The 19,411-nt window shown below is 41.7% G+C and overlaps 1 protein-coding gene across 3 annotated transcripts in view; it reads left to right on the plus strand.

The window, feature by feature from the left end:
* Window positions 1-265: 265 nt before the first annotated feature.
* The window catches only part of LOC133540903 (cystathionine gamma-lyase-like), a 34,667-nt gene continuing 15,521 nt past the window's right edge, over window positions 266-19,411 (plus strand). For all 3 annotated transcript variants that reach the window (XR_009803756.1, XM_061883967.1, XM_061883968.1), the window contains exons 1-4: window positions 266-538; window positions 11,836-11,917; window positions 16,707-16,802; window positions 16,872-16,981. Coding sequence is in view for 2 of the 3 variants with exons in the window: in XM_061883967.1 (XP_061739951.1) it covers window positions 281-538; window positions 11,836-11,917; window positions 16,707-16,802; window positions 16,872-16,981 (546 nt within the window). In the remaining variant the exon portion in view is untranslated. The remainder of the gene's footprint in view (window positions 539-11,835; window positions 11,918-16,706; window positions 16,803-16,871; window positions 16,982-19,411) is intronic.

Below are 19,411 nucleotides of genomic sequence, written 5' to 3' on the forward strand. Positions count from 1 at the left end.
GGTATACTTTCGTTTTGATCCGATTCAACTGTGATCAACGACTTAAAGGCAAAAGTATTCAGGGATGTGAAAACACATTTTATATCGAAGTATTGGCGCTGTAATCACTCGATATTAGGTCGACTCTAGCGTTTTCAGTATTGTCCCACCGCTATAATGGCGTGTATGGCTGGGTCACGTGGTACAGACGCCCCTGGCGATCCACCAATCACCCCCACGCATGCCGTATTGCCGGGCGCTGATTGGCTGACAGACATGACAGGGGGCGTGGCGAGTGTACATGACGTCTGCTCACTTCCCGGTAAGACCGCGCCGCTACTTCCACTCCAGGCTGCCTAAAGAGGCTCAAAGGAGCATGGAGAATCACGTCGGAAGCCACGAAAGTGAGGCGTTTGCCGGCTTCAGCGCGGCGTTCAAGTCGTTCGCCACGGAGGCCATTCACGTCGGCCAAGAGCCGGAACAATGGACGTCCATGGCGGTCGTGCCGCCGATTTCTCTGTCGACCACGTTTAAGCAACACGCCCCGGGCAAACACGCAGTGAGTATCCTTCCTGGTTTATTAACCATAACATGGATAAATGTAACGTTATGGCAACTAATCCGGCGAGCGTGTATATTTACTAGCATGTGGCTTTTAGTTTGAAAAGTCGAATGACACTTCCGGCGGAAGCAATGGCGTGGCTTCGATAATACGGAACTATTATAGTCAGTGGTGGGCCTAATATAACCAGAAATCGTGATCATTATTAGAACGTTTTTTTTAATTGACTTTCCCTAAATATGTAAAAATATTCATATTGTCTTTTTGTCATATTATACTCCTCCCACCGCTGTTGTTTCTAGTTTAGAGTTGTTATCCAATCAGAATCCAGCTGGTTTATGTTGCTATGCTGTACCAAATCTGCCCGGGGCCTTCAGAATCTACAATGCGGGCGTCCATGCACTTTAAGGGACCGGGCACATACAGGTGATAGATCATTACGATAGCCAATCAAATCACGAGTTGTTGACATTAAGGCCTTCTAGAAGGCTGATTTTTTTTCACACTTTGAAAAAAATCCTGACGTTTTGACAAAACAACACTCTCTCAAACTTAAAAAAAAACAGACATTTTGACACTTACAAAAAATCCCGACTTTCTGAGACTTGGAAAAAATTCAGACCTTTTGACACTTAGAAAAAATCCAGACATTTTGACAGAAAAAATCCAGACTTTTTGAGACTTTGAAAAAATCCTGACTTTTTGACACTTAGAAGAAATCTCGATTTTTTGACTTTTTTAAATAAAATCCCCACTTTTTGCCAAAAAACAGACTTTTTTACACTTAAAAAAATCCCGACTTTTTTACACTTAAAAAAATCCCGACTTTTTTACACTTAAAAAAAATCCAGACTTTTTGACACTTACCAAAAATCCAGACTTTTTCACACTTACAAAAAATCTAGACTTTTCAACACTTACAAAAAATCTAGACTTTTCGACACTTACAAAAAATTCAGAGTTTTTGACACTTAAAAGAAATCGCAACTTTTTGACACTTAAAAAGAATCCCAACTTTCTGAGACTTCGAAAAAATTCAGCCCTTTTGACACTTAGAAAAAATCCAGACTTTTTGACAGAAAAAATCCAGACTTTTTGACAGAAAAAATCCTGACTTTTGTACACTTAGAAGAAATCTCGACTTTTTGACTTTTTAAATAAAATCCCCACTTTTTGCCAAAAAACAGACTTTTTCACACTTTAAAAAAATCCAGACTTTTCGACACTTACAAAAAATCCAGACTTTTCGACACTTACAAAAAATCCAGACTTTTCGACACTTACCAAAAATTCAGAGTTTTTGACACTTAAAAGAAATCGCAACTTTTTGACACTTAAAAAGAATCCCAACTTTCTGAGACTTCAAAAAAATCCAGAGTTTTTGACACTTAGAAAAAATCGCGACTTTTTAACAGAAAAAATCCCGACTTTTTGACACTTACAAAAAAATCCAGACTTTTCGACACTTACAAAAAATCCAGAGTTTTTAACACTTAAAAGAAATCCAGACTTTTTGACACTTAATAAGAATCCCAACTTTCTGAGACTTTGAAAAAAATCCAGTTTTTGACATTTAAAAAAATCCCGACTTTTTGTCCGAAAAAATCCAGACTTTTTGACACTTACAAAAAATCCAGACTTTTTGACACTTACAAAAAATCCAGACTTTTTGACACTTACAAAAAATCCAGACTTTTTGACACTTAATAAGAATCCCAACTTTCTGAGACTTTGAAAAAAATCCAGTTTTTGACATTTAAAAAAATCCCGACTTTTTGTCCGAAAAAATCCAGACTTTTTGTCCGAAAAAATCCAGACTTTTTGACACTTACAAAAAATCCAGACTTTTTGACACTTACAAAAAATCCAGACTTTTTGACACTTACAAAAAATCCAGACTTTTTGACATTTACAAAAAATCCAGACTTTTTGACACTTACAAAAAATCCTGAATTTTTGACACGTACAAAAATCCAGAGTTTTTGACACTTACAAAAAATCCAGAGTTTTTACACTTAAAAGAAATCGCAACTTTATGACACTTAAAATGAATCCGAAAAAATCCAGAGTTTTTGACATTTAGAAAAAATCCAGACTTTTTGTCCGAAAAAAATCCTGACTTTCTCAGACTTGGAAAAAAATCCTGACTTTTTGACACTTAAAATACATCCCGACTTTTTGACACTTAAAAGAAATCCCGACTTTTTGACACTTAAAAGAAATCCCGGCTTTTTGACACTTAAAAGAAATCCCGACTTTTTGACACTTAAAAGAAATTCTGACTTTTTGACACTTAAAAAAACCCTGACTTTTTGACACTTAAAAGAAATCCCAACTTTCTGAGACTTAGGAAAAAACTACAGATTTTTTTACACTTGGAAAAAATCCAGAATTTTTGAAGCGTAGAAAAGAATCCAGATTTTTTTGACACCTAGAAAAAAATCCCAACTTTTTGACACTTAAATGAAATCCTAGTTTTCTGACACTGAGAAAAAATATCCAGACTTTTTGACACTTAGAAAAAATCCCAACTTTTTGACACTTAAAAGAAATCCAAGTTTTCTGACACTTTGAAAAAAATCTAGACTTTTTGACACTTGGAAAAAATCCAGATGTTTTGAAACGTACAAAAAATAATTGACACTTGGAAAAAAATCCATATTTTTTGACACTTAGAAAAAAAAACATATTTTTTGACACTTAGAAAAAAAAAAATCAATATTTTTTTGACACTTAAAAAAAAAATCATGACTTTTTTACACAAAAAAATCCCAACTTTTTGACAGAAAAACTTTGAACGTGACATTTACGGGTCCTGTGATTGGATACTCACCTGCACTGTAACGGATGTATTTGATAACACAGAATTGATAAGACAATTGCAATAGCCAATCAGATCACAAGTCTTTGACAGTAGCCTATCTCGGTAGCCTGATGTTAACAAGACTGATTGGATGCTCACTTGTCATAGCAGGAAGCAGGAAGTGTTGACCCACAAAGAAGGAGAACAAAGGTGACAGATATATATTTGCAAGGCCGTTTTCAAGAAGGATATTTCAAGAGAAACTACATCTTGTGAGAGCATGTCGGCGATGAAATGTGCTGCAAACATTTTCGGCCCAACTATTTTAAACAAGTCATTTTTAAGTTGTTAATGTTCTTAAAACCTTGTCTATATCTCCGCAAACTTGTCCCAAATGTTTGTGCTGCAAAATGTTTTGTCTAACTATTATAGTTTTTAAATCACTGGACCGATTATTTGTGGCAGCACAAAGGACCGGGAGTGCTTTGGGGAGGTCTTGGCAAGGTGTGTGTGCTGCTTATGAATACTGAAACGTTAATAACTTAAAACTTACAGTAGTTACACAAAGACATGTTGCAACACAAACAAGTTGGACAAGTTTGGGGAGGGCAACTTCACAGAGGTCCTTTACCTTCCACATTGGAAGTCAATGACTGACCCAAAAAGTTACATTTTCCCAAAACCTTGACCCTAACCCTAACCTCAAAAACAAAAATAAAGAAGTGTACTTAAAGCAAAAGCAAGGCCAGCAACACATTTGAAACACAGCTTGAAAATGTCTTCGTCAGTGTGCAATTTTCCACGATGATGCACTTAAATAATCCCAGCTGTGGTCGGGACATCCACGACTACAAAAGAAGAACAACTTCAAAAAGGAATGTGCACAAACCGTACACAAAATGGAAAATTGTACCAAATAAATGACTCAGTACAGTAGCACAGGAAGCATGCTTGTGCCCCCCCCCCCAGTATGGGGGCCTATTATGTTTCCTGTGCGGTCCTGGTATCAGCTGGCGTCTGCACACATGGCTCAGTTCTCACTTCTCAAGGATCTTGTGGCCAACAAGTGAAGTCAGGCACACGCCCGCAAACATGATCAACCTGACTGTGTGCAACCTTTAAATAAGACCCACTCTCAATATGTTGTAGCACAAAAGCAGTGAAGTTGTCACCTTGTGTAAATGCTAAATAAAAAGAGACTACAATGATTAGATATATTCGATTGAATAGACTGCAAATACAAGATATTTCATGTTCACACTGAGAAACTTTGTTCTTTTGCCAATAACCATGAACTTAGAATTTAATGGCAGCAACACATTGCAAAAAAGGCATTTTTACCAGTGTGTTACATGGCCTTTCCTTTTAACAACACTCAGTAAAGGTTTGGGAACTGATGAGACACATTTTTGAAGTGGAATTCTTTCCCATTCTTGCTTGATGTACAGCTTAAGTTGTTCAACAGTCTCCTGCCTCGTATTTTAGACTTCAACATTTTTAATGGAGACAGGTCTGGACTACAGGCAGGCCAGTCTAGTACATGCACTCTTTTACTATAAAGCCACGCTGTTGTAACACACGGCTCGGGATTGTCTTGCTGAAATAAGCAGGGGCGTCCATGATGACGTTGCTTGGATGACAACATATGTTGCTCTTAAAGCTGTATGTACCTTTCAGCATTAATGGTGCCTTCACAGATGTGTAAGTTACCCATGCCTTGGCCACTAATGCACCCCCATACCATCACACATGCTGACTTTTACACTTTGCGCCTAGAACAGTCCGGATGGTTCTTTTCCTCTTTGGTCCGGAGGACACGACGTCCACAGTTTCCAAAAACAATTTGAAAAGTGGACTCGTCAGACCACAGAACACTTTTTCCACTTTGCATCAGTCCATCTTAGATGAGCTTGGGCCCAGCAAAACGTTCCTGGGTGTTGTTGATAAATGGCTTTGCAAAGTAGAGTTTTAACTTGCACTTACAGATGTAGCGACCAACTGTAGTTACTAGCAGTGGTTTTCCGAAGTGTTCCTGAGCCCATGTGGTGATATCCTTTACACACTGATGTCACTTTTTGATGCAGTACCGCCTGAGGGATCCAAGGTCCGTAACATCATGGCTTACGTGCAGTGATTTCTCTAGATTCTCTGAACCTTTTAATGATATTACGGAGCGTAGATGGTGAAATCCCTAAATTCCTTGCAATAGCTTGTTGAGAAATGTTGTTCTAAAACTGTTCGACAATTTGACAAAGTGGTGACCCTCACCCCGTCCTTGTTTGTTGAATGAGTTAGCATTTCATGGAAGCTGCTTTTATAGCCAATCATGGCACCCACCTGTTCCCAATTAGCCTGCACACCTGTGGGATGTTCCCAATAAGTCTTTGATGAGCACTACTACTCTACATGACTACAACAATTCACTGTACGTTGGCATTGATCTGGCATCCTCACCAGCACCAAAAAACGCGAGCACATCATCCCAGTCCTGGCCTCAGTCCACTGGCTCCCTGCATCGATTTTTAAATTACTTTTAATTGTTTTTAAATCCCTAAATGGTCTGGCCCCACAGTACCTGACCCAGCTTCTGCACCACCATACCTCGTCTAGAGCCCTGAGGTCAGCTGACCAACTGCTGTTGGTGGTCTCTAGATCCAGGCTAAAGACCAGAGGGGACAGAGCCTTTTCCTTTGCCGCCCTAAAGTCCTACTGAAAGCCACTACTAGCGACCACGCAGTCTGATAGTTTATATATCAATGATGAAATATTAACATTGCAACACATGCCAATACGGCCGGTTTAGTTTTTGCAATTTTAAATTTCGCGCGGAAGTATCATGCTGAAATGTGTCGGTATGATGACCCATTTTGTTCCAGCACCGTTCACAACTATGTCGTCTCTTTTCATCGCATAATTACACAGTATTCTGGACATCCGTGTTGCTGAATCTTTTGCAATTTGTTCAATTAATAATGGAGACGTCAAAGAAGAAAGCTGTAGGTGGGAAGCGGTGTATCGCGGCCGGCTTTAGCAACACAAACACAGCCAGTGTTTCCTTGTTTCCTTGTTTACATTCCCGAAAGCTGACAGTCAAGCTTTACTATGGAACAGCGGTCAAGTGTACACGGTTGGATTGGACCACACACACACAAAGTACAGTGTATTATGTGTATTAATAACAAAACATTTTACCATTCTGTATTCTGAAGACGAGCTATGTCGTGTGCTACTTGAGCATCAATCTGCGTCCTCCTGACCGTCACCGTCAGCGCTGGGTTCAAAGTGGTATGGCTCTATCCCTTTTTGGGCCTGGCCGAGTGGTCCTGCCTCCCCCACTGCTGCCACGGCGCCTCTCACAGCATATTCCCTATCTGAATCGCTCCCACTGCCCTCTTTTTTTTTTTCCCCCTAGTCCTTCACTCTCACTTTCCTCATCCACGAATCTTTCATTCTCGCTTAAATTAATGGGGAAATCATCGCTTTCTCGGTCCGAATCGCTCTCGCTGCTGGTGGCCATGATTGTAAACAATGTTCAGATGTGAGGAGCTCCACAACCCGTGATGTCACACACACATCGTCTCCTACTTCCAGTACAGGCAAGGCTTTTTATTAGCGACCAAAACTTACAAACTTTATCGTGGATGTTCTCTACTAAATCCTTTCAGCAAAAATATGGTGAAATGATGAAGTATGACACATAGAATGGAGCTGCTATCCCCGTTTAAATAAGAACATCTCATTTCTGTAGGCCTTTAAGACCTACCTCTTCTTGCTACCCTTTGACCTGAGCTGAGTCTGCCCACTAGGCCACCATTTGTAGTCCTACCCCCCCCCCCCCCCCCCCCCCCACAACCCTTCGCTTTAGTTTTATTTTTTGTATTTGTCACACTTTTTATTACTATGATTTTCATCTCGCAATTTTTTTACTTTTTATTCGACCCCTTTTACCTCATTGCTTTTTGCACTTTTTGGGGGCGGCATAGCTCGGTTGGTAGAGTGGCCGTGCCAGCAACTTGAGGGTTGCAGGTTCAATTCCCGCCTCCACCATCCTAGTCACTGCCGTTGTGTCCTTGGGCAAGACACTTTACCCACCTGCCCCCAGTGCCACCCACACTGCTTTAAATGTAACTTAGATATTGGGTTTCACTATGTAAAGCGCTTTGACTCACTTGAGAAAAGCGCTATATAAATATAATTCACTTCACTTCACTATTTTGTTCTGCTCATTCTTTGTTTTCTGTTTCTGTTGCTCTATGCTTTTTTTAACCAGTAAAGCACTTTGGTTCAATTTAAAAGTTGTTGTAAATGTGATACATGAATAAAATTGACTTTACTTGACTTGACACTCCTTCCCTTTCTCACATATTTTTGGCACTTGTGCCAGCTTTTTTGAAACATGCTGGAGGCATCAAATTCCAAATGAGCTAATATTTGCCCAAAATAACGTGTGAACATTAAATATCTTGCCTTTGCAGTCTATTCAATTGAATATAAATTGAAAAGGATTTGCAAATTGTTGTATTCTCTTTTTGTTTACCATTATCTACACAATGTGACAACTTCACTGCTTTTGATCTTGAATGGAATTGTGCTGAAAATTTTAATTTTCCCGACGGAATAAATAAAGTACTATCTAATCTAATCTAATCTTTTGTAGATTTGAAGACAGGCAGCCAACAAAGCATCCTTTCATGCTGAGACAGGAATTTTAGCATCTCCACTCCTTTTGGATCCTGCTGTGCCAGACTGAACTCGATGTTCCTCGGTCTAACTGGTTCTTCCAAGCACATATTGTAGTTAATTGCCTCCATGCTCTTTTTTTTTTTTTTTTTTTTATGGCGGCAGACAATAAAAAATGCCTTCAGTGAATGTTGCGCAACATGTCTTGCAATCATTACATCTCAGTCCAAAATGCCATCGGTTACTTATTTTTGTATTAAACTACGGTCTTGGGTTGAAGGAACAATTCCATGAAGAAGGTTTAAGGGTCCACATGTCCACACTTCTTCCATGCAGCCACCAGAAGGAACATGCAATAGAAGGAACATTCTTCAACGACTGTTTTAGTTAGTTTTTTTTTCAGGGTCGATACTGACACCGATCATTATCAGTCCAGGAGGATGATATTTGGAATAATATTAATTTGCAGTAAACGTTATGTAACATGAATATTATACCAACCCCGTTTCCATATGAGTTGGGAAATTGTGTTAGATGTAAATATAAACAGAATACAATGATTTGCTAATCCTTTTCACCCCATATTCAGTTGAATATGCTACAAAGACAACATATTTGATGTTCAAACTCATAAACATTATTTTTTTCAAATAATAATAACCTTAGAATTTGATGCCAGCAACACGTGACAAAGAAGTTGGGAAAGGTGGCAATAAACACTGATAAAGTTGAGGAATGCTCATCAAACACTTATTTGGAACATCCCACAGGTGTGCAGGCTAATTGGGAACAGGTGGGTGCCATGATTGGCTATAAAAACAGCTTCCCAGTCTTTCACAAGAAAGGATGGGGCGAGGTACACCCCTTTGTCCACAACTGCGTGAGCAAATAGTTAAACAGTTTAAGAACAACCTTTCTCAAAGTGACATTGCAAGAAATTTAGGGATTTCAACATCTACGCTCTATAATATCATCAAAAGGTTCAGAGAATCTGGAGAAATCACTCCACGTAAGCGGCATGGCCGGAAACCAACTTTGAATGACCGTGATCTTCGATCCCTCAGATGGCACTGTATCAAAAACCGACGTCAATCTCTAAAGGATATCACCACATGGGCTCAGGAAAACTTCAATAAACCACTGTCAGTAATTACAGTTGGTCGCTACATCTGTAAGTGCAAGTTAAAGCTCTACTATACAAAGCGAAAGCCATTTATCAACAACATCCAGAAACGCCACCGGCTTCTCTGGGCCCGAGATCATCTAAGATGGACTGATGCAAAGTGGAAAAGTGTTCTGTGGTCTGACGAGTCCACATTTCAAATTGTTTTTGGAAACTGTGGATATTTGTGTCCTGGGGAACATAGAGGAAAAGAACCATCCGGATTGTTATAGGCGCAAAGTGTAAAAGCCAGCATGTGTGATGGTATGGGGGTGCATTAGTGCCTAAGGCATGGGTAACTTACACATCTGTGAAGGCACCATTAATGCTGAAAGGTACATACAGGTTTTGGAGCAACATATACTGCCATTCAAGCAACGTTATCATGGACGCCCCTGCTTATTTCAGCAAGACAATGCCACACCATGTGTTACAACAGCGTGGCTTCATAGTAAAAGAGTGCGGGTACTAGAATGGCCTGCCTGTAGTCCAGACCTGTCTCCCATTGAAAAATTTGAAGCCTAAAATACAACGAAAGAGACCCCGGACTGTTGAACAACTTAAATTGTACACCAAGCAAGAATGGGAAAGAATGCCAATCTCTAAAGGAGATCACCACATGGGCTGAGGAAAACTTCATAAAACCACTGTCAGTAATTACAGTTGGTCGCTACATCTGTAAGTGCAAGTTAAAACTCTACTATGCAAAGCAAAAGCCATTTATCAACAACATCCAGAAACGCCACCGGCTTCTCTGGACCCGAGATCATCTAAGATGGACTGATGCAAAGTGGAAAAGTGTTCTGTGGTCTGACGAGTCCACATTTCAAATTGTTTTTTGAAACTGTGGATATTTGTGTCCTGGGGAAAATAGAGGAAAAGAACTATCCGGATTGTTATAGGCGCAAAGTGTAAAAGCCAGCATGTGTGATGGTATTGGGGTGTATTAGTGGCCAAGGCATGGGTAACTTACACATCTGTGAAGGCACCATTAATGCTGAAAGGTACATACAGGTTTTGGAGCAACATATACTGCCATTCAAGCAACGTTATCATGGACGCCCCTGCTTATTTCAGCAAGACAATGCCACACCATGTGTTACAACAGCGTGGCTTCATAGTAAAAGAGTGCGGGTACTAGAATGGCCTGCCTGTGATCCAGACCTGTCTCCCATTGAACATTTTGAAGTGTAAAATACGACAACAAAGACAACTTAGGCTGTACATCAAGCAAGAATGGGAAATAATTCCACCTGAAAAGCTTCAAAAAGGTGTCTCCTCAGTTCCCAAACGTTATTGAGTGTTGTTAAACGAAAAGGTGATGTAACACAGTGGTGAACATGCCCTTTCCCAACTACTTTGACATGTGTTGCAGCCATGAAATTCTAAATTAATGATTATTTGCAAAAAAAAAATAAAGTTTGAGTTTGAACATGAAATATGTTGTCTTTGTAGCATATTCAACTGAATATGGCTTGAAAAGGATTTGCAAATCATTGTATTCTGTTTATATTTACATCTAACACAATTTCCCGACTCATATGGAAACGGGGTTTGTACATCAATAAACATCTGGACAAGACTTTAAGTTGATTTTAACATTATTTTGGTGGAAAAGTGGGACCAGTAGTGTTTAATTTACCTTCAAACATTTTTAATACGTGAGTCTAAGAGGAGCAACAACATTTTATTTCAAATTCTCCTGGGAAAATGACATTTGTCTACATCACAGTAACTCATCTACTACATTTTATAAACTTTTATGACATTTAATGGTTTAACACTTTTAGGGTTTCCTCGTGAGGAACCATAAAATATTGTTTGGTTGAAGTTTATGTGGATCATGTACAAAGTTCCAATGTGACACGTCACAAATTTGACTCGTGTACATTTATTTACATGTCTGAACAGGAGTAGGAAGATTTCACTCTACTTCATAGCAATGGCTGACACATATCGTCACTTCCTGTTCTCAATTTGTAACAATCCACATCAATGATTTCTCAGTATTGATATGAGATTTTCGATTTCTAGATATTGTCAACATTGCAATTCTGAGCTCCCTCACGTAGGTTATAGTCAAGACATTTTCCAAGATGGATGTTACAGAAAGTATGAGAACGTGTGAGTTGCTGCCTCACCTCCCCGACTTGTATAATCATCTCATATTTGTCAAAATATTTACACATTTATATCAACCATATCTTTTTTTGTGGTCTTCGTGGTCCATCCATCTCTGTCACCTTATTTGATGGAATGACGGTTCATGAAACTCGTGGCGCTCCTGTCACTGATCCCACACGGTGAGTGTTGCAAATGGAAATTTGTCGTGTGGCTCGCCGCAGAAGCTAAAACTCAAAAAACGTGGGGAAGACTCCGGGAAAGAAGGACAAAATCTGGAATTCCCGTTAAAAAAAGAAGACGTACCGTCAGTGATAAGCACTGCAAGGAGGGAAAGGAGCAGTGCTTCTTAGCAAACTTAATACTAATTATTATTTTTAATTTACTGGTATTTTTTATTTACATGATGCATCTGCTGATGTAGTTCTGTTGCATTTATGAATCGGTATTGGCCTTTTTTTTTACGTCAACATGCCAAAACTCGGCTGAGATAACGTGCCGATCGCTCATGAGGATGTTTCTATCCAGGGCTTTGAGTACAGCCGCAGTGGAAACCCGACAAGGAACTGTCTTGAGAAGGCTGTCGCGGCACTGGACGGAGCCAAGTACTGTAAGTAAATACTGCAGTAGGACCTCCATGGTCAACCACCATCCGTTCTTTGACTCTCAAATGTTCAAGTTCTCAAACAACATAGTTTGATCTGTAGGAAGTTTACTTTCATAGCAGCACAATGAAACCTTGACTTGTAAAGGTGACATTCTGATATTTAACATTTCTACAGGATGTTCAGTGTTTGAACGTGTAGACTGGAGTGTTTGAACGTGTAGACTGGAGTGTTTGAACGTGTAGACTGGAGTGTTTGAACGTGTAGACTGGAGTGTTTGAACGTGTAGACTGGAGTGTTTGAACGTGTAGACTGGAGTGTTTGAACGTGTAGACTGGAGTGTTTGAACGTGTAGACTGGAGTGTTTGAACGTGTAGACTGTGGTGTTTGAACGTGTAGACTGGAGTGTTTGAACGTGTAGACTGGAGTGTTTGAACGTGTAGACTGGAGTGTTTGAACGTGTAGACTGGAGTGTTTGAACGTGTAGACTGGAGTGTTTGAACGTGTAGACTGGAGTGTTTGAACGTGAAGACTGGAGTGTTTGAACGTGAAGACTGTAGTGTTTGAACGTGAAGACTGTAGTGTTTGAACGTGTAGACTGGAGTGTTTGAACGTGTAGACTGGAGTGTTTGAACGTGAAGACTGTAGTGTTTGAACGTGTAGACTGGAGTGTTTGAACGTGTAGACTGGAGTGTTTGAACGTGTAGACTGGAGTGTTTGAACGTGTAGACTGGAGTGTTTGAACGTGGATACTGGAGTGTTTGAACGTGTAGACTGGAGTGTTTGAACGTGTAGACTGGAGTGTTTGAACGTGTAGACTGGAGTGTTTGAACGTGTAGACTGGAGTGTTTGAACGTGTAGACTGGAGTGTTTGAACGTGTAGACTGGAGTGTTTGAACGTGTAGACTGGAGTGTTTGAACGTGGAGACTGGAGTGTTTGAACGTGGAGACTGGAGTGTTTGAACGTGGAGACTGGAGTGTTTGAACTTGTAGACTGGAGTGTTTGAACGTGTAGACTGGAGTGTTTGAACGTGGAGACTGGAGCGTTTGAACGTGTAGACTGGAGCGTTTGAACGTGTAGACTGGAGTGTTTGAACGTGTAGACTGTAGTGTTTGAACTTGTAGACTGGAGTGTTTGAATGTGTAGACTGGAGCGTTTGAACGTGTAGACTGGAGCGTTTGAACGTGTAGACTGGAGCGTTTGAACGTGTAGACTGGAGTGTTTGAACGTGTAGACTGGAGTGTTTGAACGTGTAGACTGGAGTGTTTGAACGTGTAGACTGGAGTGTTTGAACGTGGAGACTGGAGTGTTTGAACGTGGAGACTGGAGTGTTTGAACGTGGAGACTGGAGTGTTTGAACGTGGAGACTGGAGTGTTTGAACGTGGAGACTGGAGCGTTTGAACGTGGAGACTGGAGCGTTTGAACGTGGAGACTGGAGCGTTTGAACGTGGAGACTGGAGCGTTTGAACGTGGAGACTGGAGCGTTTGAACGTGGAGACTGGAGCGTTTGAACGTGGAGACTGGAGCGTTTGAACGTGTAGACTGGAGCGTTTGAACGTGTAGACTGGAGCGTTTGAACGTGTAGACTGGAGCGTTTGAACGTGTAGACTGGAGCGTTTGAACGTGGAGACCGGAGCGTTTGAACGTGGAGACTGGAGCGTTTGAACGTGGAGACTGGAGCGTTTGAACGTGTGGACTGGAGCGTTTGAACGTGTGGACTGGAGCGTTTGAACGTGTGGACTGGAGCGTCTGAACGTGTGGACTGGAGCGTCTGAACGTGTGGACTGGAGCGTCTGAACGTGTGGACTGGAGCGTCTGAACGTGTGGACTGGAGCGTCTGAACGTGTAGACTGGAGCGTCTGAACGTGTAGACTGGAGCGTCTGAACGTGTAGACTGGAGCGTCTGAACGTGTAGACTGGAGCGTCTGAACGTGTAGACTGGAGCGTCTGAACGTGTAGACTGGAGCGTCTGAACGTGTAGACTGGAGCGTCTGAACGTGTAGACTGGAGCGTCTGAACGTGTAGACTGGAGCGTCTGAACGTGTAGACTGGAGCGTCTGAACGTGTAGACTGGAGCGTCTGAACGTGTAGACTGGAGCGTCTGAACGTGTAGACTGGAGCGTCTGAACGTGTAGACTGGAGCGTCTGAACGTGTAGACTGGAGCGTCTGAACGTGTAGACTGGAGCGTCTGAACGTGTAGACTGGAGCGTCTGAACGTGTAGACTGGAGCGTCTGAACGTGTAGACTGGAGCGTCTGAACGTGTAGACCTTAGTGTTTGAACGTGTAGACCTTAGTGTTTGAACGTGTAGACCTTAGTGTTTGAACGTGTAGACTGGAGCGTCTGAACGTGTAGACTGGAGCGTCTGAACGTGTAGACTGGAGCGTCTGAACGTGTAGACTGGAGCGTCTGAACGTGTAGACTGGAGTGTTTGAACGTGTAGACCTTAGTGTTTGAACGTGTAGACTGGAGCGTCTGAACGTGTAGACTGGAGCGTCTGAACGTGTGGACTGGAGCGTCTGAACGTGTGGACTGGAGCGTTCGAACGTGTGGACTGGAGCATTCGAACGTGTGGACTGGAGCGTTCGAACGTGTGGACTGGAGCGTTCGACCGTGTGGACTGGAGCGTCTGAACGCGTAGACTGGAGCGTCTGAACGTGTAGACTGGAGCGTCTGAACGTGTAGACTGGAGCGTCTGAACGTGTAGACTGGAGCGTCTGAACGTGTAGACTGGAGCGTCTGAACGTGTAGACTGGAGCGTCTGAACGTGTAGACTGGAGCGTCTGAACGTGTAGACTGGAGCGTCTGAACGTGTAGACTGGAGCGTCTGAACGTGTAGACTGGAGCGTCTGAACGTGTAGACTGGAGCGTCTGAACGTGTAGACTGGAGCGTCTGAACGTGTAGACTGGAGCGTCTGAACGTGTAGACTGGAGCGTCTGAACGTGTAGACTGGAGCGTCTGAACGTGTAGACTGGAGCGTCTGAACGTGTAGACTGGAGCGTTTGAACGTGTAGACTGGAGCGTTTGAACGTGTAGACTGGAGCGTCTGAACGTGTAGACTGGAGCGTCTGAACGTGTAGACTGGAGCGTCTGAACGTGTAGACTGGAGCGTCTGAACGTGTAGACCTTAGTGTTTGAACGTGTAGACCTGAGCGTTTGAACGTAGACTGGAGCGTTTGAATGTGTAGACTGGAGCGTCTGAACGTGTAGACTGGAGCGTCTGAACGTGTAGACTGGAGCGTCTGAACGTGTAGACTGGAGCGTCTGAACGTGTAGACTGGAGCGTCTGAACGTGTAGACTGGAGCGTCTGAACGTGTAGACTGGAGCGTCTGAACGTGTAGACTGGAGCGTCTGAACGTGTAGACTGGAGCGTCTGAACGTGTAGACTGGAGCGTCTGAACGTGTAGACTGGAGCGTTTGAACGTGTAGACTGGAGCGTTTGAACGTGTAGACCTTAGTGTTTGAACGTGTAGACCTGAGCGTTTGAACGTAGACTGGAGCGTTTGAATGTGTAGACTGGAGCGTCTGAACGTGTTGACTGGAGCGTCTGAACGTGTTGACTGGAGCGTCTGAACGTGTAGACTGGAGCGTCTGAACGTGTAGACCTTAGTGTTTGAACGTGTAGACCTGAGCGTTTGAACGTGTAGACCTGAGCGTTTGAACGTGTAGACTGGAGCGTTTGAATGTGTAGACTGGAGCGTTTGAATGTGTAGACTGGAGCGTTTGAACGTGTAGACTGGAGTGTTTGAACGTGTAGACCTTAGTGTTTGAACGTGGAGACTGGAGTGTTTGAACGTGTAGACTGGAGCGTTTGAACGTGTAGACTGGAGCGTTTGAACGTGTAGACCATGGGTGTCGAACTCTGGCCCACGGGCCTAATTTGGCCCGCCATGTAAATTCATTTGGCCCTTGAGCCAATATCAAATGAACATTAGAGCTGGCCCGCCCCTGTAACACCGCATTCACCACTAATACTCATACTCGTCAACCCTCCCGATTTTCCTGAGAGACCCCAGAATTTCCGTGCCCCTCCCGAATTTCTCCCGATTTCCACCTGGACAATAATATTGGGGGCGGGCCGTAAAAGCACTGCCTTTGGCGTTCTCTACATGTCACCACGTCCGCTTTCCCTCCATACAAACAGCGTGCCAGCCCACTCACATAATATATGCGGCTCATACACACACACACACACAAGTGTATGCGATGTGTACACTTGTGTGTGCATCGCAGTCATCAAAAGAGCCGCATCTGGCTCTAGAGCCATAGGTTCCCTACCCCTGGGCTAGAGTATACAAATGAGTTTTAAGATGGGACTTAAATGCTTCTACTGAGGTAGCATCTCGAACTGTTACCGGGATGGCATTCCAGAGTACTGGAGCCAGAACGGAAAACGCTCTATAGCCCGCAGACTTTTTTTGGGCTCTAGGAATCACTAATTAGCCGGAGTTCTTTGAACGCAGATTCCCCACACCTTAGACTACGTTTGTTGCTTCTTACTTCCCTCGTTTTTGCTATGACTCTTGTCCTCGGCCTTCTGCGGCGTCTGCCATTGCCAGTTATGTCGGACGAAAAGCTTTTCTAAACTCCAACGTATTCTAGAAGAGCGGTACAGAGGAGGTGTGACCTGTGACGCAAACACGCTGTGCAACACCTGAACAAACCGTGCGAAACCTGAGTTTCGACTACTGTTTACTAAAGGAGGCGAAATGGCGTAAAAAAACTTCTGGAAGGAATGTTTTGAGCTCTAGCTGCAAGTGTGAACTGGACGAGGCGTGTGTGTGCCGCAGGTCTGGCGGTGGCTTCAGGTCTGGCAGCAACAGTCACCATCACTCACATGCTGAAAGCGGGAGACGGCATCATCTGCATGGACGATGTTTACGGAGGTGAGCTCAGCCTGCGTGCGTGACATGTTTTGCTTTGACCTTGAAGATGTTGTCACTCTGCCAACTCAGGCACCAATCGCTACTTCCAAAGAATCGCTGCTGAGTTTGGGCTGCAGATCACGTTGGTGGATTGTACCAAACTGGATCTGCTCACGGCGGCCTTGAAGCCCAACACCAAGGTACGTCACACGTGCCGGATGTTCTCCACGTCACTTCATGGCCACAGCCGATGTTAAGTTAGCTTTTTTTCCTCTCAACTGTGGCTTCGTGTGATAAGTCCAAGTCATAGCTGCAGGTCCAACTCCAAGTTCACTCATTCGGTTCATGTCGGCTGTAAACGACAACCAAAAGTGAAGCCGGAAAAGGTCCGCTCTGATTGGCTAAAATCATCAGCCCAGAGGTTGGATTGGGTTAGGTTGGGTGTTCCAACAGCACATTGACCCTTATGTACATGACACTATGTACATGACACTATGTACATGACACTATGTACATGACACTATGTACATGACACTATGTACATGACACTATGTATACATGACACTATGTATACATGACACTATGTATACATGACACTATGTATACATGACACTATGTATACATGACACTATGTACATGACACTATGTACATGACACTATGTATACATGACACTGTGTACATGACACTATGTATACATGACACTATGTATACATGACACTATGTACACATGACACTATGTACATGACACTATGTACATGACACTATGTACATGACACTATGTATACATGACACTATGTATACATGACACTATGTATACATGACACTATGTACATGACACTATGTACATGACACTATGTATACATGACACTATGTATACATGACACTGTATACATGACGCTATGTACATGACGCTATGTACATGACACTATGTATACATGACACTATGTATACATGACACTATGTATACATGACACTGTGTATACATGACACTATGTACATGACACTGTGTATACATGACACTATGTATACATGACACTATGTACATGACACTATGTATACATGACACTATGTACATGACACTGTGTATACATGACACTATGTATACATGGCACTATGTACATGACACTATGTATACATGACACTATGTATACATGACACTATGTACATGACACTATGTACATGACACTATGTACATGACACTATGTACATGACACTATGTATACATGACACTATGTATACATGACACTATGTATACATGACACTATGTATACATGACACTATGTACATGACACTTTGTATACATGACACTGTGTATACATGACACTATGTATACATGACACTATGTATACATGACACTATGTATACATGACACTTTGTACATGACACTATGTACATGACACTATGTATACATGACACTATGTACATGACACTATGTATACATGACACTATGTATACATGACACTATGTACATGACACTATGTATACATGACACTATGTACATGACACTATGTACATGACACTATGTATACATGACACTATGTATACATGACACTATGTATACATGACACTATGTATACATGACACTATGTACATGACACTATGTACATGACACTATGTATACATGACACTATGTATACATGACGCTATGTACATGACGCTATGTACATGACGCTATGTATACATGACACTATGTATACATGACACTATGTACAGTATACATGACACTATGTATACATGACACTATGTACATGACACTGTGTATACATGACATTATGTATACATAGTGTCATGTATACATAGTGTCATGTATACATGACACTATGTATACATGACACTATGTATACATGACACTATGTATACATGACACTATGTACATGACACTATGTATACATGACACTATGTGTATATGACACTATGTACATGACACTATGTACATGACACTATGTATACATGGCACTATGTATACATGACACTATGTATACATGACACTGTGTACATGACACTATGTATACATGACACTATGTATACATGACACTATGTACATGACACTATGTATACATGACACTATGTATACATGACACTATGTATACATGACACTATGTACATGACACTATGTATACATGACACTATGTACATGACACTATGTACATGACACTATGTATACATGACACTATGTACATGACACTATGTATACATGACACTATGTATACATGACACTATGTATACATGACACTATGTACATGACACTGTGTATACATGACACTATGTATACATGACACTATGTATACATAGTGTCATGTATACATAGTGTCATGTATACATGACACTGTGTATACATGACACTGTCATGTATACACAGTGTCATGTATACATAGTGTCATGTATACATGACACTATGTATACATGACACTATGTATACATGACACTATGTACATGACACTATGTATACATGACACTATGTACATGACACTATGTATACATGACACTATGTACATGACACTATGTACATGACACTATGTACATGACACAATGTACATGACACAATGTATACATGACACTATGTATACATGACACTATGTATACATGACACTATGTATACATGACACTATGTATACATGACACTATGTAT

This window comes from Nerophis ophidion, linkage group LG22 (genome assembly GCF_033978795.1).
Source record: "Nerophis ophidion isolate RoL-2023_Sa linkage group LG22, RoL_Noph_v1.0, whole genome shotgun sequence".
Taxonomy (NCBI): domain Eukaryota; kingdom Metazoa; phylum Chordata; class Actinopteri; order Syngnathiformes; family Syngnathidae; genus Nerophis; species Nerophis ophidion.